The 27,706-nt window shown below is 35.9% G+C and overlaps 1 protein-coding gene across 3 annotated transcripts in view; it reads left to right on the top strand.

Annotated features, from left to right (window-relative positions):
• Positions 1–26,952, top strand: part of LOC102690407 (zinc finger protein 800) — a 56,414-nt gene extending 29,462 nt beyond the window's left edge. For 2 of the 3 annotated variants that reach the window (XM_015352410.2, XM_015352407.2), the window contains 5 exons: positions 619–733; positions 12,060–12,155; positions 12,243–12,386; positions 13,708–15,391; positions 17,250–17,421. In XM_015352410.2, the coding sequence (XP_015207896.2) occupies positions 619–733; positions 12,060–12,155; positions 12,243–12,386; positions 13,708–15,391; positions 17,250–17,283 (2,073 nt within the window). In that variant the 3' untranslated portion in view covers positions 17,284–17,421. Of the gene's footprint in view, positions 1–618; positions 734–12,059; positions 12,156–12,242; positions 12,387–13,707; positions 15,392–17,249; positions 17,422–23,874 lie in introns of those variants that run through there. The other variant, XM_015352409.2, reaches the window with a different exon arrangement.
• The last annotated feature ends 754 nt before the right edge of the window (positions 26,953–27,706 follow it).

Raw genomic sequence — 27,706 nt, 5'->3', positions numbered from 1 at the left:
CCCTGGAAGGAAACTTATGTTAATTTTGTACGTCAGAAGTGTTGTACTGTGTTTAGGGTGCAGGTTTCTGTATAATCTGAAGTAGATCATATTTATTGATGCAAACTAAAGACAGTAATGTTTTTGGTGCTTCTCTTAGCTGTCTTATCACAATGCAGTATTATGACAAGTTAAGCCATATGTCAGACTTCAAGTGACAGCTGAATCCAAACATTTTTCAGGAGGGATTTGGGAGCAACTGTGCTAGCTAATTAATCACTAACAATCTGAAGGAAGAATAATTAGGTGTTATGTATGTAGATATCATTATGCTTATTGTTTGTGCAACATTAGTTATTTTGAGATATTGTATTATTTTCCCTATAAATCTGCTAGCTCTGTCTCATGGTGTACAAGATGTATTGATCTATTTATATGCTGCAATCGTGTCTTCCTCCTCCGTAGCACCTTATGATCTGTTGCATTCTAATTTAAGGGTTTTTGCTTTCTCAGTGTAATTTCTCTGAACTGTATTATGTTACGCAGTAAGCCCAAGCTCGGTATCGATTTATTTATTTTAAAGACAAGCGGTGTAATCTCATTCATTCCACCATGTCGTTTTTGTCTCCTTCACGTCAGCACCCCAGTAAAACTGATTGGGACACAGACGAGAGCAAACCACGAATTCAGAGAACCCCTGTGAAGGACAAGTGCTGCCAGACAGATCATCACCATCATGGCTGCTGCGAGCCAGGTACACCAGCCCCCATGTCTCTTTACCTTAGCAGGAGGTCAGCTGGCAGAATGCACTGTGAAGATGGAGCTTTAAATAGGGCTTTTTGTATTAGAAGAGGCAACCCTTTTTTTTTTTACACAGCAAGCTGCCAAATTGTATATGCACCACCCATCATGTCTAAAATCATACTCTTCTGGTAGCACCATTTTGCTGGATTCATTTACTGTGATAAATGATAGTGAACCAAAAGTTATGTTTTGGAACATTTTATTTCTCTTTGGCTGTAGAACCTTTGGGGGCAGTATAGTGACGTGACAGTTACCACCTGGGTTCTGGGTTCAGTATTGTCAGCCTCTCTCACGTTCTCCCAATGTCCGTCTGAGTTTTCTTTGGGGTTTTCTCCTACATTCCAGAGGTGCCCTCTAGGTTAAGTTGCACCTCAACATTTCTGAATGTGTGTGTGTGTGCCCTGTGATGGGATGGCATTCCACCCAAGATGTAGTCAGTCATGCAGAAATCGAAACACAGCAAATATAAGTGAAATAATACATTTGAAGGGATTTTGCTACACCCTCAAAATAACAAAAAAAAACATTAAACGCTGCATCATAAAGTGTTTACCACGAGTTTAGTATTTTAATAATTGATTAATAAATTGATTGCATTGCTCTTAAATAAAGGTAATTTATATTCATTTTCACATTTCCATTTAAAAAAATATTAAAGATCACAATGTTCTGTAGATTGTAAGTGCAGAGGAGTGTAAAAAGGTGAGAGCTGGTTCCATGCTTGATGTTATTAGGTACCATAGCGAAGCTTAAATGGTATTTATGCTGTCATTGTAATGTTGAGCATTTGTGGGAGTTTGGAACGGGACTCCCAGCCATGTTGTTAAAGCCATTACCCTGGCTTCTTTCAACAAACAGCTCACTGAGGTCCTTGGATCAATTAACTACTAACTATAAAATGGACAAGATGGGCCAAATGGCTTCCATTCATTTGTCAGTGTTCTAATGTTGTCTTCCCTGTACAGTCCCAAGTGTCAGCACTTGCATTTTAAAATGTTGGGTCAGTTTTATTATTGTAGCATCTGAAAGTAAAGTTGTTAAATAAATAAAAAGTTTCAAACAACAAAACAGTTGTTTTAACTCAGACATCATATTAATAAGTTCATGAGACAATTTCTTTCAGTATCTTTTTGGCCATGTATACAGTAATGAAGCATGGAATGTAAGGTTGAGTAATTCAGAATATATATTTTTTAGGTCAGTAGTCATTTTCAATACCCATATGCTGAAATTGCTTCCACACTGGCATTCAGAAAAGTGTGAAGAGTTATTGTGCTGGATTAGTTCTGCACATTAGTTATAAAATAGCACTCAATATTATTAAATGATGCAGGGAAGGTTTTAAGAGTAATAAAATGAGTTAACTATGCAGCCTCAAGAGGTACAGAATGTTTTCAGAATACAAACATTCCTGTTACAAATCAAATCTGCCTTGTCTGCTCTAATTTACTTGATAGTTGCTCATTGATTTGTAAAATGTCTTCTCTGCCTTTAACCCCACTTCCCAGCACGACCCCTGAGGGAAAGTAAATTATTCTAGGCAGACTAGCAGTGGCCTTGTGCAAGCTTAATGCTAATAGCTGCCTGAAAACCTCTGGCACCCACTATTTGTGTCCTGCGACAGAACTCCTCAGTGCAATATTTTGAAGTCTTTCTGTTCAGAGTATTTTATGGCTTAAAGTGGAAGCACCTCCTTGCTCTTTTTCTGTTGTGTTCAGGCTCCATTCATGCCCTAACTTATCTGATGTGAAACAGTTTTGTTGAAGTGGTGGCCTCACACCATTCTCTCGGTCTGAAAGTGTGAAGAATTGCTTAAAAAGAAGTGGAAGTCTGTCTGCTTGTGGGAAGTAGCGTAACCTCTGTTAGAACAGAGCAATCCTGTAGTATGGTCCAAACTATTTTCCATTTTCTTCTAAATGTCATCCAATGACCATTTCTTACCAAAATGAATCTAAAATGGTCTGAAGTGACAAGGAATGTGAAAGGTGAAGCCATTGCTCAGGAAGCCAGAAGTTATCATGCTGAGCACATAGAAGTTTAGATTTGCGAAAACCCATTTGCAATAGTGTCATCAAACTGAGCACCTTGAATAATAAAATGTAAGAGCGATAAGCTGAACTGAACAAATCCTTCTTTAAGCACTTTCTGCTAGCAAACACCATAAAGTGAATAAATGCTGTTAGGCTGTGGTGACATGGAGCTTTCCTAGTGACCAAAATGTTTTGCAGTCTGCATGTAAACAAATGTAAGCAACTGTTTACAGAAATATATAATACACTTTTTGAAATGTGTAGCCACAGAGACTACATGAATTAAATGGTTTAAACTCTGAAACAAAGGTCATTTTCATTTAAATTATAATTAAAATCCTTTCGTGTAGCACAAATTGATTTTTGTCAAAACTGTACCAAGTGCTTTCTCATTCTTCTACCACTAGAATTAGAATAGCAGACCTCACTAATGGTAGGTGATTTGGATGACCTTCATTTTAGTATTGAGTGTGCTGATTTCTGCCCAGGAATCAAATAGCATCTTTGTTTTTTCTAGAACTGCAGGCTTTAGCAATCAATGAAATTGATTATGCTTTGGTGACATATGCTAACATACAATTCCATTTACTTTGGCTTTAGTAATTATAATACTTGTAATTGCTAAAGTGCACTCCTTTATGATGCCTTTTGTGCGATTCAACATTTGTAACATCCTTTTCATAGATAGATGCTTTCTATCAATGAACCTGTTATCTTGGGAAGGTCAGGTGTATCCTGAAAACTACAAAACTAAAGTTCTGAACCAGGAACTTTGATATTGTGTTAATTAAACTAGCTTATAAAATGTTCTGAATTCCTGAGTCATGCCACCATTATGCTTTTGAGAATACCCTTCAGGGTCAGAGTTTGCATTTTTGCAGGTTTATTATTTGTGAATTTTGAATGGTCCGGTCCTCTTTACCAGTCCATTCCGGCAGCGGTTGTTTTTCAAAGGCGTGAGACTGTTGTTTTCAGGAAAAATGTCTTTCATCTAGAGCAAGGGGCGAGATAGTTAAAAAAAGCACTAAGCTGGTTATAACAGCGTGGCTGTCAGGTCACACTTTGCTGCCTGGAAGAGCAGCAGACCTTTGCCAGAGGGTGAACAATGAAGACATGCCTTCCCTCATTAGGCATGTTTTGCACCGACACAGTTCTATGGAGAGATTTGTTTAAGAAAAGCCTGGGGGAAAGACTGCATCCTCACACTGCTACTGCTCACGTCAGGAGAAACATGTAGAGTCATAGGACTGGAACAAGATTTCAGATGTACTAAAACTAAGAAAAAATAATAATTCTGCAAGATTGTGACAGTAAGCATGATCACGGCCATCAGCAGAAAGCAGGCCTTCTGAAAATTGGATATGTTGCTGTAATAGGCATCCTGAATACTCCTTTCAATATTTGTTGTTTTCCCTGAGAACAACAAATATTGGAGTATGAAATTAAAATTAAATGTTAAATGTGTGCCTGCTGCCAAGGTATCAGGTATTTTTTGTATGTGTGATTGAACGCCTAAGACCACATCAAGCTCTTATTTATGAGTATGGCTGTACCTTGAATCTTGTTTGCCGTGGTCTTTAATGTGTCCTCTCCTGTGGAAATATTGAACAGTAAGTGAGTCCATTTTGTTCAAGAAATATGTCACAGCTGTCTACAAGCAGTGTTTCCTAAACCATGGCAAGCAAGATGCTTCCAAGGGTAATGTCAAACCATGAGAAAACGTATTGTCAAACTCACCCGAAACAACATTTTCTAGCTCTTTATCTTTCGTTAGCACCTGTCAGAATAAAAGTTAATCGAGACGTTAAAAATTGAGCTGATTTAAATATTTTAATAGTTGTATTATTCATCACCAAAGAAACAGTACGCTCCATATACCCGTGCCTTCAAAAGACAAAAGAAAATTATTTTTAACAAAGAGGTGACTTGGACATTAAAAGTTAACTTCATTACGTCACAGTACAACGGTCTTGTTTCCACTGCTAGTCCCCCGCTAGTCTCAAATATTCTAGCTATCCCTTGTTTATTAAGGTTTTGTTGTTAGATCGTGCTGTTTCGAGAGATCAATAACACAAACGTCATTACATCATTATGATGCCATCAGAGCTATCATGGAGAAAATTCAGCTTTATAAACACCAATGATTACGTTGCATTTGGAGGACTAGGGGTTTTCCTGCTTAATAGCTTTCTTTACACACCTTATATTGCTCACTATTTTCATGTCTTCTCCTGCCCTTCCTGTGATTTCTGCCTACTTTCTTTTAAAGGATTTTGCATTGTTCTCAGTCTTCCGCCATCTGTAAGTATTTGTTATACATGTACTGTACTAACCCCAGCTATTTCTTCACTTCTGACATTGGTGTGTCATGGCTTCATTTCATTCCTCTTGTGCTAAAGATGATCAGAATCAGACTCTTCCCTGGCCTTTAACTGAAACCAAAAAGGTGCTAGAATGAGGTCTACACATATTTGTGCTGTTATGAGATAAAAGGCATTAGAGAGGGAAGATCAGGCTAATTCAGTGTGGCTACACTTATCTCTTTAAACAGTATATTGAAAAACCACAGACAGTTCTGAGCACGTGGAAGAGTAATGTACAGCTTTATTAAACAAGCCTTCAGAAAATGTAAGTTTCTTTTCTAACCAGTATTCAGATCACATTATACACGCTATCTTTGGCTATTTATACCTCCCACAGCATGGCTGAAACATGCACTGTGCTTATTCTGATGAAATTTAATTTATTTACAGCTTAAGACAAGGATTTACTTTATAGGAGAGATGAATCTCCGCTATGTTTGAGAGGTACTGTGGATGTTTAAAATATTTTTCCAAGGTGATTATACCATAGATGTCCCCTTTTCAGTGTTGGATTTGTACCATGGCTATGTAGAACAACTTAGCTGACACCAGCATGGAAAACCAAGGCTAAAAGCGACACCTGCAGGGCAGCAGGAGGAAGTGTGTGGGTACACGTAGTTGATAGCCTGTTAAAGTAGTCTGGCTCATTCCTGACGATGGTGACAAGTCTGCTTCTGGAACTGTCAGTGTAACTTCTGTTTTGTTTTTTCCTGCCCATGATGAAAAAGTTGAAAGTTGAAAACCCCCAGACTGCTACAGCATCGCTGTTTTTTAATTAAAGTGGTGTGTTGTCACACTGGTTTGAATGTAAGTTGCTGTGCTGCAGTTTGTAATAAATTAAGTGTGATTTTATTTTTATGACTGGAGTAAAACTGCATTTATGGATGCTGCTGGTATATATCAAATGGAATGATTCAAGATTGCATGACAGAAAGAACTATTACATGACTAATGATTAGCTTAATAAATGTGTCTGCATAGTTTGACTAGTAAGCATTACATTCAACTGCAGAATAGGGCCGAATTGCTTAAATAAATATTTTTTTTTTATAATAAAGCTGTTCCCCTAGTTTGTAGCACATCTCAGTAGTTTTCACTTATTTTTAGATGCAACAACAGTTACAAAGTATGATAATTGGAAACAATATTGCAACTTACACAAACTTTGTTTCTGTCATTACAATACTAAAATATATACATATATTGAATTCTGTTTGGCTTCTTTTAATTTAAAGAGTCACTATAAATGCTACTCTTGCTGGCAGTCTTATGGTGGCATTTCTTCAATATATGTTTAGAAAGACAGAGCTATTAAGAACCACTAATTGGTGGCAATTTAGGGCAAAATTATCCCTTACCCTTTCATAAGTGATAATCAAGAAGCAGGCCAAAAATCAATTTCAATAAAATTGCTGTGAAGACAGAATGCAACACTGAATATTTTTTGAAAATACTACTGTAATTGCCACAATTGTATATTTGTACATGAATCAAAGTTTGTGAAGCATGTAATAAAATTGCAAAAGTTGTAAAACATTTTTTCTACAAATATATACTGTACAGTGTGTAAAAATGATTGAAGTGCCATTCTAGGTACCATATGTTCCAGTTTTAGGTCTCTGTCTGGGTGGAAGTGTTTTTTGGGAAGATTGCAAAGAAATCAATCTAGGGCGATTTATTCAATAGTCTTGTTATATCCTGAAAGAGTGCTATCTTTGAAGCAAGCATTTGTTTTTCTAAATTGTGATTAAATGATCGAGTTTATACAGATCTTCAGTTTGAGGATTCCAAAAAATATAAATGTAAAATAAGATGTTGCTACACTTGCTACTATGTAACAGAATACTTAAAAAAACATAATATGAAGTAGTTTTAGTATTTTAGGATTTTTAGTTCTGAATTGTATGTACATTACGTTTAAAAAAAATTACACTAAGCAACACCACAGCAACCCACACAAAATCCTCAAGAGACCTTTGTCTTCTGAAGAGAAGAATATTATCATTTGCCTGTCATATAGCGTCAGCCATCAAAATGAAGGTCACAAGTTCATTTTGATGGATGTGTTAGTGGTAAAAAACAGAAAGTCTTTTGAAATGTCTGAAATTATGTTGACATACAAAGAATCCTTTCATGTGTGAATTAATTCTGAATGTAATGGGCTGCAGTATCGTATTTCTCGTTTATAAATCATTACTTTTTCAGGGTGTGCAGGTTCTGGTCAGCTTCTCGCAGTTTTTGCTTTAGTTACTCATATAAAACAGGAGAAAAAAATAAAACCGGTGTTGTCCGAAGAAGTCCTCTGAACATGAAGGTTATTTTCTTGCCATTTTGTGATTGTAATAATATCATATCAAGATGGAGAGGAACTCAAACAGGTCACATTTTTTCAGACTCATGCTGCATTGTTGCAGTATGATATTTTAATCAGGAGACAAAATATATGACAATAAGAAAGATACTGACTATTTCTGATAGAAAATAACCTGTATTTATGGCTTATTTCTGTTTCTATTAGAGCACATTCATTACATTTATAAGCTGATAAATTCTTAATGTTTTCTTTTTGTAGAAGTCTGCATGACGTACTGCCAGTGACTAGAGAATTTGCATTTACATCCTATTTTCTTTGCTTTCTAATTACTGGTTTCAGATCAAGATTCCTGTGCTTGTTCTGTCATATATATTTATAATGTATATCCCTCTCCAGACACCCAATAACATTTTCAGAGCATTCTACAGGAAGTGGAAATCAATTATGTTTAAATTAGAAACTTGGACGCTGCTCTTCCTATTAAAAAATATATTTTACATGCTTGAAATGTAATAAAATACCCTCTAGTTTCATAACCAAACCAAGTAGAAATACTTTTCTGTGTTTTTCCTTGGGGGCATGTGAAGGTTGTGCAGAGTTTGTCAATGTGCTAATTAAGGTATATTGTAGATTAGACTGGTTTCCCCTTTTATTCCAAGAGTAATCCTAAATGCTATTGTAGGTACAATTACCATAGAAATTGCAAAAGAAGGTTAAGGATTCAAATTACACATTGACACATCAATTTTATATATTTTTCTGTTCAAAATAACAGTGGGGTGCTTCAATATCAAAGCTGAAGCTAAACAGGTGTGAGCCTGGTCAGTACCTGGATAGGAGACCTGGAAAAAAATACGATTGCTGCTGGAAGAGGTGTTAGTGGGGCCAGTAGGGGGCGCTCACCCCGTGGTCTGTGTTGCTCCTAATGCCCCGGTATAGTGATGGGGTCATTATACTGTAAAAAAGGCACTGTACTTCAGATGAGATGTATAACTGAGGTCCTGACACTCTGTGGTCATTAATAATCCCAGGGTGTTTCTCGAAAAGAGTAGGGGTGTTACCCTGGCATCCTGGCCAAATTTCCCATTGGCCTTTATCAATCATGGCATCTTAATAATCCCCATCTATGGATTGTCTTCATTACTCTGCTCTACCTCACAGTGATAGCTGGTGTTTGATGTGTGTACTGGCGCACTATGGTTGTGTCACATCATCCAGCTGGATGCTGCAAATTGGTGGTGGTGGACGGGAGTCCCCATTACCTGTAAAGCACTTTGAGTGGAATGTCCAGAAAAGCACTTTTCTGCACAATTGTTGTTATTAAGTAGAGATTTTACATAAAGAATTGCATTTTAGTACACTTTCAGGGCATAACAGGAAGGTTATCTCAACAGTCAACTTTTTTGTTTTGACGTGTTAAAAACATGAAACATGAAGAAAAGCAAGTTTAGTTTAGTTTGACAAAACGCATTAAAAACGTAGGTGCTAGAATTTTTATTTATTCTTGTCATTTCTGTTGAATTAATTTTGTTTAAAAAATGTTTTGTTAAATTATTTTTATACATAAAAAGTTTCAAAGTTATTGATATTCCCTTGCCAATGAGAGAAAATGCTTTATACAAAGGTCTATTGCTGTATTACATCAGGAATGTAACACATGTAAAGCTTCATCACACCCGAAGCAGCTATAGCAAAGTGGAAGAGAATACCTGTCAATTCTTCTCTGGAAATACCTTAAGTAAATAAGCATGCTAAGCGGTCTTCTTAGCTGTATTTTTTCAGTGAGTTAAAGGAGGTTTACATAAAATACAATTAGCTCTACATAATAATAGCCTCTATTTTATACAGTGACTTTACATTTACTGAACATGACGCTCCAGTTGTATTTTGCTTTCAAAGAACCTCCTAAAGTATGCTATTTATTGTATGCAGGGACTGTCCTACCACTTTAAACGAGTTGCTGATCATTTCAAATGAAAACATGCTGAAATCTTCAGAGACATGATCATCATTGTTTAATTTAGCATTTGTAGGGTGGATATTGGAACATTTAACACATGAGCAGATAAAGGAGATGTGTGCATTTAGAGACAGGTGTTTATTTTTGTTTGTTTTATGAAAAACATAAAAAAATAAATGTGGAAGAGGTCAAATAAAAACATCCTGCTGCAGCAACATAATCATCCCGTTCCACGGGGAGATAAGACTGCGGTTTCCTTTATGTATAACCTGAGGGTGAAAGTAGCAAAGAATCTAGAAATGTGTTCCTCAGTTTCTCTGCAGCTTTTATGCTCGCTGTCCTTAGATTTCCATTCTTTGATTCACCATGACTTGGATATCAAAGATAAATAATGTATATATAAAATATCTGGAAATACAGTTGAACAAATGGGAAACATAAACAGTATTTCATGTAAAATGGATGTACAGTATTCTTCGTCTTGTATGAACTACAGCTTAAAGTAAAATAAGGAATGTTCAATATTAGTTTGAATACTAATCCTTAATGTTTCTTAAATTAACAGATTTATAAAAACTACAACTACTGTAAAAAGGATTATTTCAAATATGGCTGTCATACATGGACAAATCTGTTCAAACGGTCTCTGTTTCTGTATTTGGTTACATGAATAACTTAAGTTTTATTATAGTCAGTTGTATTGCAAACAACATTGAATTTTTTGGAATTTTTTGCTTCCTGATAGCTTCACCTTTCAACACACTTCAGGAGAGGTGACAGACATGGCCAGTACAGCGCTGAGTTTTTTTGCTCTTTAAGAAATTGTGTTATGTACTTGACTTTGCACTTCAGATTATTGTTGTGCTGAACTGTTTTTCTTTATCTGAGGAGTTTATGATCACTATGTATCACTTCAGTCAGCAATGAAGTGTTGCTTGGGGCTTTTAATTTCTTTCAGTCATGCAGAATGTTCTGTTTATACCCTGAGGAGAAAGCTAGCTCAAGCCATGATGTAACTACCATCAATTAACTGCTCATTGTAGGCTTCTCCCTTTTGCCTGTATTTAACTTTTCATCCCAGATTGGCAAACCTTTATAAAATATTTGTTCACTTTAAATGTAATACAGGAAACTGATTTTGACCTTTATGGCTTTGCTTGTTTCTTACTTAGTTTGCGCAGGAATGAAAATGAGTTTAGAATTTATAGTACATATCCCTTGTGGATCACTGTTAAAGATTAAGATTTTTTTTCCTGCCTGTAAATATTAACAAGCTACTCTGTAAGCAGACTCACAGACCCAGACTATCAGGGCAGAATTTAGGACACAGCAGTCATGTCTTAAATAAAGTATTCTTTACGAGTATTCAGCTCAAATGGTAAACATTTTTTTTTCAGTTACATTGTGCATAGCCAGTTTATCCTCAAAGTTTAGTTGCCATAACTTGCCACAGCTTGGTACATTTCTGTGCTCTGACTGGGACTTCAACAAAACCCAGAGCCTGTTTTTAGAAATGTACTCCTTTGGGCAATATATCTGATTTTAGTTTTTTTTCTTTTTAATGGATAAAATATACATTTTAAATAAACTGCAGTTATTGTACAGTGTCTTAATATATATTTGGTTCTGTGTTTTAGTATTGAGTTTTTAACAGTTAAAGAAAAGTGTAACACATCAAGTGATACAAGTGAACAGTGTAGTGTCTAGCTGTTCTCTTAATTAAATTCACATTATGCACACCTTGTAAAATGAAGCATGAAAGATAATATCTAGGTGGTCATCATGCAACTTCATGCTGTTTTAAATAATTAGTTGATTTATGCCGAACACATTTTTATTATGGACTAGTACCATGGCGATGCAATTCATAAATGCATTGTGTATAAATAAAGGGAAATTACCCAGGACTGCATATTAACTCAGTCTTGGATAACATTTTGTGTAATGAGATGCAATAATTCTGGCAGCTGACCTTTATGGGAGGTGGGCAGACTGTCAGCAGTAATTGCCTAAATTTGTTAATCCGTTAACCTGTCAGTTTTATTGACACTAATGAATTACAGCTTCCCAAACTTGTTGGACTGTGAAGTCTATTGCTTAGTAATAGGAGTTTATTTAGGTCTGTATGCGCAAGGTTGTGTAACTTGTTATTTTACGCATACACTGTGTAGAGAGCCCTATCATCATAAATAGATTTTTCACAAGAGCTAAATAAAGATAAATTTGTATTTGTTGCTTTCTTTTCAAGACTGGAAACAAATTGTTGAATGACAAAGAACCATATTTTAGTACAGTTTTTTTTTTTACTAATGAATGTGCTCTTCTTTGTCCTTTGTGCACTTATCCCTCAAGTATCTATGTAAGAAGTGTAATACTTTTTCATTGAACATCTGGTCATTTTTAGCATAGATGGTTGACTTCTGTTATTGAGAAAAGATCTCTGCGCATTGACATCCTGGTTAGGAACAGACAGACTAAATTAGGATGGTTTCTGCAACACAATCATAACACAGTTTGCTTGTTCCTTGTGTGCTTGCCAGTGAATTTGATTATATGGTGATAATGTAAAGTGGCTATCCTGTTATTATATCCTTTTCATGTATTTTCAGCTTATATTGTGGAGCCAGGGGATCCTCCTTTATTGCAACAACAACTTCAGACATCAAAGTCCGGCATTCAGCAGATCATTGAGTGTTTTCGATCAGGTATTCAGATTGCGTTACTATTAATACTGTAAGTTTTTGCAATGCTGTTTGTTACAGTATTCAGTAATGCAACATGTTTGTTTTAAGGAACTGCCCAACTCAAGCACATATTACTGAAGGAAGTGGACACTATCTTTGAATGCAAACTGTGTCGAAGTCTCTTCCGAGGCCTGCCCAACCTGATCACACACAAAGAGTTCTACTGCTTTCCCAGTCTCTCTCTGGGGGATGGTGAGTTGATTTATGGCTGGATCAAGTTCTGGAAGGGCCAGTTATGGAATTGTGATCATGGAACATCTGATCATACACAATAGCAATTTCTTAATGTGTATTGTAATTTAAATCTGTGCTTACCACTTTAAACCGTAAGGGACTGAATCATAGATACTGTTCCAGAATCAAACCAGCAAGACTGTGTGTCTTTTTAATTTGTGTCCATCACATTCCATTTAATAAGCTAAATAAACTGAATGTATTCCTTTTGTTTAGATACTTTGTTCTTATGCTCTAAATGGTATAAACAGAGAAGACTGAACAGCAGCACCAAAGACACACAAGTTATGATTTGTTCATACAGCGCTTGTACTCTTTTTAAGATTTATTACTTAAGAGCACCATCACACACCCTATACATAATGCAATTTTTTTGTTTCTACTTAATGTACAATCATAAATAACCTGTTATTAGAAAATCGGTGTTAACGTAATAGGCATTCTAAACCCAAATTTGCAGAAATCCCATCTAAACTGCTTCTGGACTGATTTGGAAAGTGGAAGCCAATTTGAGACATTCTTTTATCAACCACTTTTTGTTGAAAGTTCTCTTCGGCAGTGTTTGTGTGGTGGTACCTAAGACTCTTATTGAGGAGAAGAAAAGACTCTTTGTATAGAGCAGTTCAAGGGTCTCGTTGTTGTAACTATTCTAGTTTTATCTTTCTGAAGCAAACTGCAGGGGGTGTACACTAAGGATTCATGCAGTAGTATATCAACCTTATGCACTCCATTATCACATTTGAAAGACTAGATGGGGGATTTAAATTTGTGATCACACTAGCTCAGCTTGTCTCCATCTTCAGAGAGAGAGCATGAGAGTTTCTGCTGTGTCTGTGCAGCTGCTGCATGCTGTTGAGCTGAGTTTGAGCCCAGACAGGCAGCAGCAGGTGTGTGTTAACTTGACACTTTACTGTTAGCTCTCCTAGCATGTGTGCAGCAATCGATAATAACTTTAATCAACGCTTTATCTTTATCAAGGGTTGGAATAATTACCCAAGACTAGAAAATGTTTTAGTTGCCACTTTTAACCTGCTGATTTTGCAACATGTCGATCTAAGTGTTGTTCAAAGCTGACCTTTTATTATGTAATGACTGTTGTAAATTAAGACATCCTCTCTATACTGTAGGTGGAAACCCTCAGCAGGTTTAATCAGCAGGGAATCCTTTCATGCCGTATGGATTTATCTAGACCAAGATGTTAGAATGTAAAACACACACTTCATTTTACATTTCATTTTGGTGTTACGCAAGGCTAACATCGTTATTTATATCCTTCCAGACTCTGTGGCCTCAAACGACAAACAAAGCCAAGCCATAAAAGATCTTTTGGAAGCCATATATCCCAGACAGGATAAGCAAGAATACACTATAAGACTGGAGCCTATAGAAACTAATCAAAATGCAGTGTACCAGTATGTCTCAAAAGAAGAGGACCAGAACCAGACAACCGAGAAGTACAGTAGTCGTCCTGTGAATGTGGAAGTCCCAGTTCCTGAGCAACAAGTAGCTGATGACCTTCCAAGTGAAGAGGCTGTGGAGCCTCTTCCTGTAGAAGACCTTAATAAGGATGTTGTTAAAGTGGCACCTGAAGGGGAAACAGTGGAGCCTGATCTTCCTCACGAGGAGAGTTTAAATGGTGAAATACTCGGGCTTCATGTTGCTTGCTGCCTCTGTGGGAAGGACTTTAATTCCAGGCGCAGTGTTCGACGCCACGTGAAGAAGGTGCACAAGAAAAAGATGGAGGAGTTGAAAAAGTCCACAGAGACCAAGAGGGTGACTTCTATCACAAAAGGACGTCCAAGGGGTGCACTGATGCCATCAGCTAGGAGCTGCCCTGTTTGCCAAAAATCGTTTGCAACCAAAGCGAACGTTCGGAGACATTTTGACGAGGTCCACAGAGGGCTAAGGAGAGATTCCATTACTCCTGATATTGCCACAAAACCTGGTCAGCTGCTGTCCCTCAAGACCAGTCCCTGTCCTCAGAAAATGACAGGAACTCCAGGAAGAAGGCCAAAGTCATCATCAAAGGCTGAATACAACCTCACAGCCTGCAAGTGTCTTCTGTGTAAAAGGAAGTACACATCGCAAATCATGTTGAAGAGACATATGAGAATAGTCCATAAGATGACCAAGCTGGAGAATGGGTCAGCACCTGCTCCCAGTAGCGCAGAAATAAAAGTGAAAACTGAACCCTCTGATACAGTGGAACACCACAATGAATCCACACCTGTCAGTCAGTCTCCTCAAAGTGAAACAAAGGGCGGAGGACAAGCAATAGAGAAAAAAAGCACGCCAACAGTTCCGAAGAGTAAGATCAAGCAGGAGAGTGATAGCCCCAAGTCATCTAGCCCTACCACAACAATAACAACAGGACAGAAGGGAAGAAGGCCCAAACTCTCTGTAGGCTTTGATTTCAAGCAGCTCTACTGCAAGCTTTGCAAGCGCCAGTTTACATCCAAACAGAACTTGACAAAACACATTGACCTGCACACGGATGGGAATGAAATCTACATCAAATTCTATAGGTGCCCACTGTGTCCATATGAGACACGTCGCAAGAGGGATGTTATCCGACACATTACAGTGGTGCATAAAAAATCCTCTAGGTATTTGGCAAAGATCACAGCCAACCTGGAGAGCCGAGCAGTAAAGAAGCCCATCGAAGTGGTTCTTAACACTGTGGTAAGAAGGGGTCCCCAAAGAGAGGAAAATAAGCTTGCCAATTCAAAGCATGATGGGATTTCAGGGTCTCCATCCAGCAGGAAACATGAATCAGCTGAAGTTGGAACTGAGGTTAAATTCACAAAAAACTTTTCTCTTCACACGTGTAATAAGTGCGGAAGAGCCTTTGCTAAAAAGGCTTACCTTGAACACCATAAGAAAACGCATAAAACAAGTGCATCCAGCTCACCTGAAGAAAGCAAAACCAAAGGTCGCAGCACACGATCAAAGGCCCTAATCTGGTGAGTGTACTGTATAGGCAATGTCAAGTCAATCACAGATCACATGCATGCATTAATACACACTCCAAAGTTTGAAAACACCATGTGGAGAAAAGTTGAGGATGACAACAGTATTTATTACTCTTTTTCATGACAATCCATTTATCATGGAGTTATATATACATACAGTAGAAACACACATGTAGTGGGTTTATGTCTGACAGTGTGCCGTCACACATTTAGTGCCTATAGAAAGTCTGCACTCCCTCTCTAAAGTAACATTTTGTGGCCTAACAGTCGGAAATCAGAACGCATTAAATCAGTATTTACACATTGTAACAGCAACCTTCAAGTGAAAAGCAGTTGCTAATGCTTTTGAATTGATTACTTTTATAACTTTAATAAGTTTTGATGTAATTACAAAAGAAAATGTAGAAAAATGGGTTGGATAAGTGTACACACCCCTGAATAAGTGTCTGAAGCACTTTTTTGCTTGAATTGGAGCCATAATTCTTTTTGGATAGGTCTGCACCAGTTTAGCCCACCTAGTGTTTGCCCATTCCTCTTTCAGAATTGTTCAAGCTCAGATTGCAAGAGGACCGTTGATGGTCTTGAACCTTTCACAGATTTTCAGTTGGATTGAGGTTAAAGCTCTGACTGAGTCACTTGAGGAGGTTTACCTTTTTGTTCTTTAGTAACTCCAGTTTTGCTTTGGCTGTGTTGTTTGTTGCTTTGGGTCATTATCATACTGAAAAGTGAACTTCTGTCCCAGTTTCATCTTTCTTGCAGAAGGCTGCAGGTTTTCCTTCAGGACTTTTTTCTTTTTTTGTTCTGCATTAATTTCCCCTTCTCTCCTGAAGTGTCCCCATCCTTGCAGATGCGAAACATTCCAGTAACATGAAGCTGCCATTGTCATTCTTCACAGCTGGGATGGTGTTGCGACAAACATAATACTTTAGCATTTAGGCTAAAAAGTTCAATTTCTCAGACCACAAATCATTTTGCCATAGATTTGCAGTATCACTTTAATGCTCGGTTGCTGTTTTTTTCCAGTAGTGGCTTCTTTCTTGTCCTCCTACCATACAGGCAGATCTGTTAAGTAGCTGGGATATTGTTATCACCAGTTTTGACCATAACAGGCTGTAGCACTTTCAAAGTTGCCGTTGGCCTCTTGGTAGCCTCTGTAATACGTCTCCTTCTTGCTTTGTCATTCAGTTTAGATGGAAAGGCCTAATCTAGATAGGGTCTTGGTGGTGCGATACACCTTCCACTTTTTAGTAATTGTCTTGCCCATCCTGCAAGAAATAGTTAAGGCCTTTGATATCTTTTTACATCCATCTCCTCCTGTCTTTCCACAACAATATACCAATGTCTTTCGATAGCTCCTTGTTGCCCCTGTTGACTCTTTACTTTGAGATGCACTACCCAGCAGAGAAGACCTACAGGAACATCTGATTTTATTCTGAAATCATCACAGTACAGTTGAACATAGGTGGAGTTTAATTTGCTTCTTTTGCAATTTGGATAGCAATAGGTTACACCAGAACTAATTTATAATTGCTGTTACTAAGGGGCGTGTAAACTTATCTAACCCATTTTTCTAGGTAAAATTAAAGTGAAATATCTAATTTAATGTTGATTACAGGCTGTTAGGCCTCAAAATGTTACCCTGGAAAGGGAATGTAGACATACTATAGGCTCTGTATATACAGTATATATGCCATCCATATATAATAGTATGTGGATTTACGGTATGCTCACATCCTTGTTTCAGTCACAGCAATGTTTAACTTCTGAAAGGTGATTTACTTACAGATTTGTTGCAAGGGGAAAGCAGACATATTTACACATTTTAATAATGTTTTGTGTTGCTCCACAGTGACAGTCCTCTTTGCCTCTCTGGAGTAAATTGAAGTGTCTGTAGGGAGCAAATTGAATCAAGCAGAAGCGCAACTACTGTGTAATTTTCTATGTTTGGCTCTCAGATCTGCTTTTGTTCAGCACTTTTGATTCTTAAAGAAACATTTTGCTTGTGGATTTTTTTATAGATCACATTTTTTGCAACAGTAAAATGGCTTCTTTTGATCCCTTTGTAGCATGTATATAGCTAGTTCTACAATGTATTTCATTTTTTATTTTCATACATATATTTCAATTTCATACCTATTGACTTGAAGTATAAATATATTATATTCAGTATAAGAAAATCTGCAGAATTGAAAAGTAATGTATAAACATATTACTTTGTCTATTTAAGAAGACAGAAACAGAAAATAATAATTAATTTAATTGTACTTCAAAGTCATTGTCAGTTGTCAATACAAATTTAAAGTTACATAAAATTAGCCAAAATAAATAATACCCTTCAATGTTATGCACCAATTTAATTTAAAATTTCCTTTTTAAACAAATTGATTTGGCATTTTGTCAAATATTTAATTGAGGAAAGCTCGCATTTCCTCAAAGATCTTATCTTTCTAAACATTTCACGATGCAGGCCATGTAATTTGTGTATACACCAGAAATCTGTAGAAATGCTGCCCTATGCAATAAAAAAGTAGTTTGCAAAATGTTTCTATTAGGTCTGCACTTTTATTTAGTGAATACAATTAATTTTTAACTTTACCTTTTATAGGTGAAAATTATTTTTACAAGCCTGTGGAATTGTGCCTGTTTCCTTTTGATTCATTCCCCAAAGATGTATTTTTCCTGATTTTCTTGCCCAAAAATATTAAGAATAAAAAGTAAGTAGAAATCAATGAACCCCCATCTCTTTACCCATGGGATGCTGCATAATGTCTTTATAAATGGTTCTATGTACTTGTCAGGTACAGGTTTTCAGTGCTCAATGTAAAAGTAGGTTGCCTAAAAAATATGACAGCTGCCAAAATGTCTATATATGCCTATGTATGTAAATCTTCTGAGAGAGACTCTTGATTGATTCTGCCTCTAGGTCTGTTTTCCTTTTAAAGAGCATGCAACACCGACTAAATTGTATATTTCTGGTTAGTTTTTCCTATGTCTAACATATTTTGTGAAACACAATATCTGGTTCCGTCACCATTTCTTGCTTTAGAATTTCATTATTATTAAAACTCGTCTTAAAAACTGGTCAGCCACTGTTAATACTGATACTATCAATAGTTAACCACAGTAAGACAACAAATTAAATATAATAGATGTTTCTGTCCAGTGTTTTCAATATTCAAAAGTACATGCTGTTTGTTATCATTTTAAGACAAGTAGTTAAAATGATTTTAGACTAGAGCCTGTTTTACATTATATTCAGTAGATGTTTGTCTGCATGTAGTATAGGGGTAATAAAATACTTTCAACTATCACACCTGTATCAAATGTACATCTTTGATCAATTATTTTTTTATTATTGTTACCTCTAAAGCGTTTAAGTCTGTAATATTATTTTGATATCTGTAGCTCACCTGATACAAACTGCCAAAAGTCAAATAATCCAAACCTCCAGGAGAAGGGATTTCTGTTTCTTTTTTGTGACATTTAGTCTTCACCCCAGATTCGTTCTGTGGGTATCCTCCATTCCTGATTTGATTTGGATTTGATAGGTGATTGGATTTTTTTTACCATTAGCAAGTGGATTTATTTTTTCTGATCTCCCATTTCCTGTCTTTTTTTCTTGGCGAGATCTGAGGCCACCTGTGAGGCATTTCAAAAATAACTTTTTTTTAATTAAGACCTTACAAAGACTGTACCTCTTCCTTGAGTTTTATATCAATCTGAAAACCTGCATACATTTTACGTGGATCTATAAACTTATAAAACGTATGAGTTTAGGAAATGTATAAGTCATCAGGACGATGCAGATCCACAACTTAAAAAAGCTTTAAGGTAACTTAATTGAGATTTTTCTAGTTTTAGCTGTTTTGAGAACAGTCTGAAGAACACTTTCTGTTGAACACTGTAAAGAGATTGGTTTAAATTAATACTTAATTGTATTAAAACAAATACTTCAAAAGTGACATCTACAGGCCAGAATAATGTCATTTTGTGATTATTGTTATTATAAATAATTATTTAGTAATGATAGTAATGTTTGATATCAGAGGTGATTAAAAGATGTGCAAAATCAATTAAAGATTATGTTTAAATACATTTTTGCACAGATATTGGGATGACTTGATGTATGGCTTTGCAGGAAACCATAAGCAAATGACGACCAAGAACTGTTTATTGGAATCCCAGAGCTAAATGTCCTTCCTTCCTGGAGGTTCTTGGGCTTGTATTTTACTGAGTTATAGTGAAAAATATGAATCACACTTTTGTAAATTAGCCAAACTTATTGTATCCCTTAGATGTACACAGGTGGTCCCCATTATAAATTGCGGTGCAATATGTCATTTTGCACTCACTTCATTGTTGAATTTAGGAAATCAATGTAAAAATTATCTTATGTCATTTTTCAAGGCTCCAAAAGCCATCAGCATAGGTAATTCATGGATTATTTTGTTCCAGAAATGAAAAAAAAAACATAATGAAAAGCAAAATCTAATATTTGGAAACTTTCTTGAGACAGTGCTGTTACACATGAAGTAGATTAAGAACTGTAATGCCCCAACATTAATGTGCTAATACTTAATGGTGTGTTCTTACCACCACACAATATGCCACTCACTGATTCAACCAGCTGTCAACTATTCTACTTTAAGTGCATGAACAGTGTAAGGAAAAAATCTACCTGAAGCTGCAGAAGACTTTATTGGTTTTGACAAGATAATTCAATCTGTTTGTATTTATTTTTATACAATAGGTCAGTGTTTCTCAGTGGTTCCCCCAGGTGGTGCACCAGATGACACTGGAAATTTGTTGTGTGCACTGAAAAATTAGGAATTCAAAATCAAATAATTAAATATGATGTACATTTTTCATTTGTCGGTTTCAGAAAGCTTGAGACGGGTTTTCATAATTTCTACTTTTAATAAAATTAGTTTATGTGTCAAATACGCAGCCTACATACCACTGCAATACGTTGCATTATTTAGGAACAAAACTTGGAATTATAACGGGACTCTGTGTACTGTATTTGGTGGCTGCAAGTGAAACACGCGCAGTCTAACATACGGTCCCGAACTCAACTGTCTTTCATTATTTTTTTGAGAAAAGCTTACCACTTTATCACATGGGCAAAGACTCTTACGGTCCCAAACCCTCCATATTTACTTTGTTCTTATGAGAAAAAGATTTCCCCTTATATGTAATTTTGCTCTATTTTGTAACTTTTTGGTCGCTAACCCCGACAAATAACGGGCACCACTTGTATTGGTCCTTTTGGGATGTATTATTCTTTTAGTTTCACAGGGAGCCAACATTGAAAATGGGGGAAAGTGATGTATATACTACCTCACTTTTTTACTTTGATTATAGGAATTATTACAGAATTACATTTCATTTACATATAATATAAAAACAGATAAAATCTTAATCAAAGGGGAACTGCAACACTATTTTTATATTTCCCTGTTAGAAAAAATCTGCATTTCTGAGTGCATTTCATTGTGGGTTGAAAGTAAATTTCAAGCTCCAGTTTATATCACAAAATAGACTAAATTCCAGATATGCGCAGCACCATATCCTGCAATTTAGAACGAGACAACCAAACTTCTGGTGATGTGAAATGGCATTATTATATTCACAAGCCTCCTTGTTTACAGTGTAAGACTTTTATTCCAGTAAAAAATATTTCTCATGACTTTGAGACGATTTTGCCAACTAATATAACTTAATTGTCAACTCTGCATTTAGAACATATTGGGACCTTTCTGCGGTAAAATGTCTGCTTGCACAACCTGTACTTATTTCCTTGTGCATCGCATTACATGAGTCATTATAGTGACTAGTAAGCAGGAAGGGCCACATCACATCGCAATTTGCACAAACTCTCGCTCTCGCCCTTGGTGAGACCAGGGGTTTTCAACAAAATGGCAACTATCCAGTGCTTTCTCAAAGTTCATCATTTTGTGCTTAATTAAGAATTTGTAAAATGTTGCGATACTGTCAATTAATGTATTTTGTTACAAGATTTAATAACCTGTCTGAGAAATTGGGATTGCAGTTCTTTAATACAAAAAGAAGAAAAACAGCTAAACAAATTAATTGTTTTATATAATTTCTACAATGTATACTTATATAATGTAGACAGGAATATTTTTAACAATAAACAGTTCATTATATTACCTTTGTTATTTGGAACTGACTGGATTTGCTGTAACATTTGCAGTATTAGTCCAGAGTTTTTGAAAATCGAGTTTATTCTGTTGTGTTTTATTACATTTTAGACTGAATGGAAAAAAAAAAACCCTGGAAATTTCAATAGCAAACAGGAAACATTAAATGCCACGATCTTAAAGTGTTCATATATTCAATTCAATATTAAACACATTTTCTTGCTTTTGTGGGTCATCGAAAGATTACATTTGTGTTCCAAAAAGGTATTAATCTGCCCTATAGACCTCTAACACAGATGGAATCTAATTACACAGCTACTTAGAAAAATATTCAGTAGAAAGAAAGAAAAAGAATGAACACAACAGGGTTCCAATCTGTACACATCACTAGTTACACTGTAATAAAGGTTTTTTTTTTCCTGTACTGCTTCCTTGATCAATGAACAGATGGCCATGTCAAGGATACTTTCCTAGGTCCTTTTAGGAAAAGCAAGCATCCTTAGCTTCTGAAATGACAACTGCATGTTACATTTGAAATCATTTAAAATTCCCACCAGAATGTAATTTTTTGAAAAAAATAAACAATCAAAGTCCTTTTGTATCATTTGTGGATCTAGAACCTAAAGAAAATATATGTAATATTAAATTGGTTGTCTTCTATGAATCCTTTGAAGATTATACTGGGTGTGGGCTGTGGTGGCTCTGTGGCTAAGGATCTGCATCTGTGGCTGGAAGGTTCCTGGTTCAAATCCTGTGACTGGCAGAGGAATCCTAGTCCTTTGGGCCCCTGAGCAAGGCCCTTTACCCCAACTGCTCCAGGGGTTCTGTATAAATGGCTGACCCCAAGCTTCTTCCCCTGTCTGTGTGTCTCATGGAGAGCAAGTTGGGGTTTGCGAAAAGACAAATTCCTAGTACAAGAAATTGTATATGGCCAATAAAGTGATCTTATCTAAAATTTCACTTTTTACTTTTGTTCATTTTTCTTCATGTTTTACAGAGGGTTTTCAAGATTGAAGCAGTACAGGCTTTGTTTTCAGATTTCTGAAGTATCTTTGGCATACTTTACACGGTCGCATAAAATCCTGAAATCTTTTTACTTTCTTGCGCCTTTGAAATAATGGTGATACTGGAGCTCTCTTTCTGTATGCACTTTAGTATGGAGTGCTTTTGTTAAACCAGGGCTCTGTGATTGATGGATTTGAGCAGTGCTGCCTGCTACAAAACAGAGGCTGTGTGGGGAACTAGCATGAAACTTGTCAAAAGATGGGCATTAGGGAATGTCAAGGCATGCAAATGATTCAAACTCTGATTTATTACAATTGAGTAATAGTCTGAACTTTAACTAATAACTAATGTAAATCCTAACTTAGGCATTTTATTTAACTGCGAAGGAACAAGTTATAGGTTTATTCCATGCTGAAAAGAGAAGAAAGAAAACACAACGTTTCAGCTGTGGAGCCTTCTTCAGTGTTATGCCACGCCCCCGGAGGAATCTGCATTCCACCTCACATTCCAGCACAGTTCCCAATTAGCCCTTTCCCCCAGCCTATTTAATGCTGCTTCACACTCCTCCCGGTGCTCAGTATAAGGGCTGTCCTGGCTAGAACTACTCCCAGTCTCATTGTTATTTACTACTTGGTTTTTGACTTCCTGATCCTGGTTTGTTCTCCGCCTACAGTACGTCATTTGTACTTTTGCACTGGCTAGTTGACCTACGGCTTTTGGACCTCGGATTGTCCTTTTGACTACGCCTTTTGGAGTTTGCCCTGGTTTTCTGCATAGGGTGCTCACTATTAATTCCTAATATTCAGGTGTTTTTTCTTCTCTTTTCAGCATGGAATGAACCTATTACTTGTTCCTTTGCAGCCTACGCATGCTGACACAGCTACCCACCTGAAACATTTTATTTAACTGCACAAGATCTTTTTTAAATGATGTTGAATATAACCTACTTGGAAACGGAAGTAAAGCACATTTGGAAATATTTCAGTTATGTTTGACTTGAATGAAAAGACCTTGCTTCCTAATTTGGTATTTGAGTAAACAAAAATACTTTTTTAGAATTAATAAAGTGAAGAAAGCTTATAAAACCCTTTGTATATGCTTTGATCTACCTCTCTTTCCATTTGGGTAAAACTGTGCTAGAGAGGAGTCAAAGTTTTCTGAAAGATAGTTAAATACTCCCCAAACACAAAGCTAAGTACAAGAGTATCCTTTGAGCATATGTTACAAAACAATGCATTCACACAAATCCTTAATTGACGCAAGTGTATAATTTAACAGCTGTTGCTGTCTACCTTTTCTCCCCAGATACCTCCCAATGATGTACAGAATACTTGCACTGGAGTTTTAATTGTTGAAATGAAATATATCAGATGGGAAAACCACTAAAGATGCTGCAGAAGATTCCTTGACTGGAACCTGGGAAGCATAAAGGAAGGATTTTGTGTGTACTAACAGAGTTTTGCTTTGCAATATAAAGATATCAATGAAGGAGATTTACAGGCCTATGTGCAGATACTGTTTCAAAGACTTATTGCACTATGCATGGGGTCACACTTACACTTGTATACTGCTGTTTTAGGTTAGGAATAACTAAGTCTTGTAACTGTTGGACCGTGCCAAGGACTGGTTTATATAATTAAAATTTTCAGTGAAAACATATGTAAGTTAGGATATTTTAATTAAATTCATTTTCAATTGAACCTTAAAATAACTTACACAATGATAAGTGTTCACATTGCATTTGTTTAGCATGTAACATTTTACCGAATTCAGTTCTGCTGAACTTGTTTCCTCACAGGTGACTGTGTTTGCAACAAAACCATTTGCTCTTCTCCAAAGATCTTAAACTACTTTACTTATAATCATTTTATGTGCATTCCACTTTCAGTAACAACAGATATATGGGAAATTTACACTTAAGATTAGAAAACCACGGTATTCTGCTTTTGATCTGTTGTAAACACAGTTCTGTAAAACAATTGAACAATGAATTGGTGTATTACTAGTAATGTAAAATGAAAACTCAGTTGATGCCTTTGGTGGCATTTTCTATAATGAACAGTCATTTGTCTTTACTCCTTTTTCAAATATGGGGAGAAGAAGATAACATCTAAGACTGGCTTATTCTGTGATTTGTATATATAGCAGCCTCCAAATGAACTTCATACCGCTGCTAAACCCAAAAATATAGTTTTCTAGGTAAATACAGATGTCCATCACATTTTACATGCACATGTATTCATACCCTCTATATTTATTAAAAATAAAACTGTAAATCAAAGTTCTAAATTTAATTGAATCATTTTTTAGTTATCTGAGTTTATAGACACTTTTGCAAGTCACCTTGATTCTCCTTGGGTATTAAAGAAGGCTCAGCACAGAAGCTACTGTAAATACTCAGTGTCACGTTATTGTGAATATACGTACACCATTTGGAGGCTCCTATATATTACACTCCTTGTATTCATTTCTACTAATGTGAAAAGTGATGGATTAATAGTTGTACACTTCAGTTAGCGCCAGGTAGATTTTGACCCTTTTAATAATAGCGATAATAGGAGATGGGTTGAGTAGTTTCTGTGGATGTATAACTTCAAAAACAGTAGTCATATCCACTGTTGGTTAAGATAATTAAATTTGAGCTGGATGTTTGTCCTGTTTCTCTTTGAGACACCATATGGACATGTTTAAATGTAAAAATAAAATAATTATTTTTTAACAGAAAGTATTATTTTGAAAGAAATAGGTTTTACTTTGCAGAGTGTTAATGGCATCATTTCTTCTAGTCATTTTAATGAAGTATGTGAGTTGGCAGCTTTCAGTTCTAAGAATTTATATTTTATAAGTATACAGTTATTTCTGCATTAGTACATGATGTTCTGTAAATAGTTTTGCTAAATGTGATTGTTAGTAAGATCTTTGTGTTCAATATTTTACTGCTGAAATATGGATTTCCAGGTATGATAGAAATGTTGAAAAGAAGTAATAGGTTTATTCCATGCTGAAAAGAGAAGAAAGAAAACACAACATTTCAGCTGTGGAGACTTCTTCTCTTTTCAGCATGGAATAAACCTATTGTTCCACTGCAGCCTGCGTATACAGATGCAGCTACCCACCTGAACATGTTGAAAAGAATCCTGGTTTGAAGGTATATTAATTCTGTAACTGTTCAGAAATGCTACTCATTTTGGATTGTTAAACATCCCTGAAGAAACCAGGGAGAAAAACCAAACTTCATGTCAGACCCCTTAACAAATTCCCCCTTGAATGGCGGTGCTGTATTGAAAGCTGTAACTTTTTTAGGTTGCCTGTGAAATGACTCATGGTTTAACACACACACACCAACAAACATAAAAGACAAATAAATGCACTGCTCTTTAGGATGGCAAATCCCCTCAGGTGGTCTTACTTGGTTTCTTTAAATCATAGGGATTATTTTTATTAACTAGAATGTCACATTCTAATTTTCATTTTGTATGTTTTGTATGTATCTTGCTCTTTGATTGTTGGATAGCGAAGGGCACATTTGCATTTTTGAAAAGGGTACTATAATTCACTCCATAGAGTGTAATAGAAATTTTAACAGGATGAACTGTGATTTTTTTCTTTCATAAAAGGAGCACATGTGTGTTCATATTTAAGCCTGGTTCACACTACACAGATCGCAAACGTGTGTTATTACTAGCCTTAAGACAATCCTTTGAGAAGCAAGTCTACAAATCTTAAAGTCGAGTTTGACAAGGAAAAGGATGTTGAAAGTATTCTAAATAACATGTGCTTAAAGGAACATATGGAATGTTCACAGTTAAGGTAAGACAAACAACCTGGTTTAAGGATTGTTAGATGATTTGTCTTGTATTGTGAAGCAGGCATTTGGGTGCAAGATAAATTAGTTTCAGATTCATGTGAAACATTATATAAAGTAGCACCTTCACAATGTGAGAGCCAGTCTGTTTAATAATTTTGTAAATCTCATTTGTGCCATATGGTATTCAGTGTTTTTGGTGCCCTTATGTTTAAGAAGGATGATTATATAGTACACAAAAACAGTAATTGTAAACAACATTGACTAAAAGCACATCATTTATAACAATAAAGCCTTTAAAATTGAACATTTATCTTAGTCTTAGAATTTGACTACTCCAGCCACCAGTAATTTATTATTATGTCAATTATTTTACTATCTGCTGCATCAGCTTGCAATTAAAACAACTTGGGTCTTCTTCATGTAACAAGGTAATGGTAGTCTTCCTAGTGCTTTGCACTAAATCAATGCAATGAATAGGAAAAAAAGAAGGTAGATACTCTTGTAATTCTTCAAATGAATGTATGATGATGGATAAATGCACTATGTATCAATAATAAACTAAAGGTTTGAAGCTGTGTTTCTATGCTTACATATTGAAATTAACTGTGTGGACTACATTCTTAAGGGCTTGTAACTAAATTGAGCACTCAACATACTGTATGTGGACATATGAATGTTCCGTATCTGCTAGCATATAAAATGTAAAGAAGAAGTCCTGACATTACAGGACATATTTGCAGTTCAGTGGCCAAGTGTCAGTGGTACAAGTTTTCATGAATGGATTCAAAACCAGAGTTCAAAAGGTAAATAAAGATTGCAATATTTGAACTTTGGTATTTATTTCACAAGATTGCATACACTAAGTGTAATAATTGCTTTAGAAAGCCAATTGTATTTCAGATGTTGGTGAAATGGATTACTGATTTCACATTTATGTACATTATTCAGATATTGAAATGCATCCTAAAAAAAAAATCTGAATTTCCAGATACAATCTCACACCTTTCAGGAAGACTTAAAATACAAAGTCTTTTCACTTAAAGAACTGCAGTTGTTAAATCATACATTTCAGCGGTAGGTCCTAAGCTATGTTCTGTTGAAAACAGACACACCAAAGGCTTAATTTCATTTTAGCACATTTTGTTTGTTTCTAAATCGTGATTAAAAAGAAATTAAATTGAGTTTTTTCATCACTGCTTGCTAGTAGTTAGTTTCCTCTTCTTGCACACACGACACAGCTCACTCCTGCATTCTTTGCTTTGCTGAATGGGTGTCACATGTGAAACCCTCTTCCTGTTTGTCAGACTCTCATTCCCTACATTTTATTTG

Source organism: Lepisosteus oculatus, chromosome 7 (assembly GCF_040954835.1).
Source record: "Lepisosteus oculatus isolate fLepOcu1 chromosome 7, fLepOcu1.hap2, whole genome shotgun sequence".
Lineage (NCBI taxonomy): Eukaryota > Metazoa > Chordata > Actinopteri > Semionotiformes > Lepisosteidae > Lepisosteus > Lepisosteus oculatus.
This window is presented reverse-complemented; position numbering and strand designations above follow the sequence as displayed.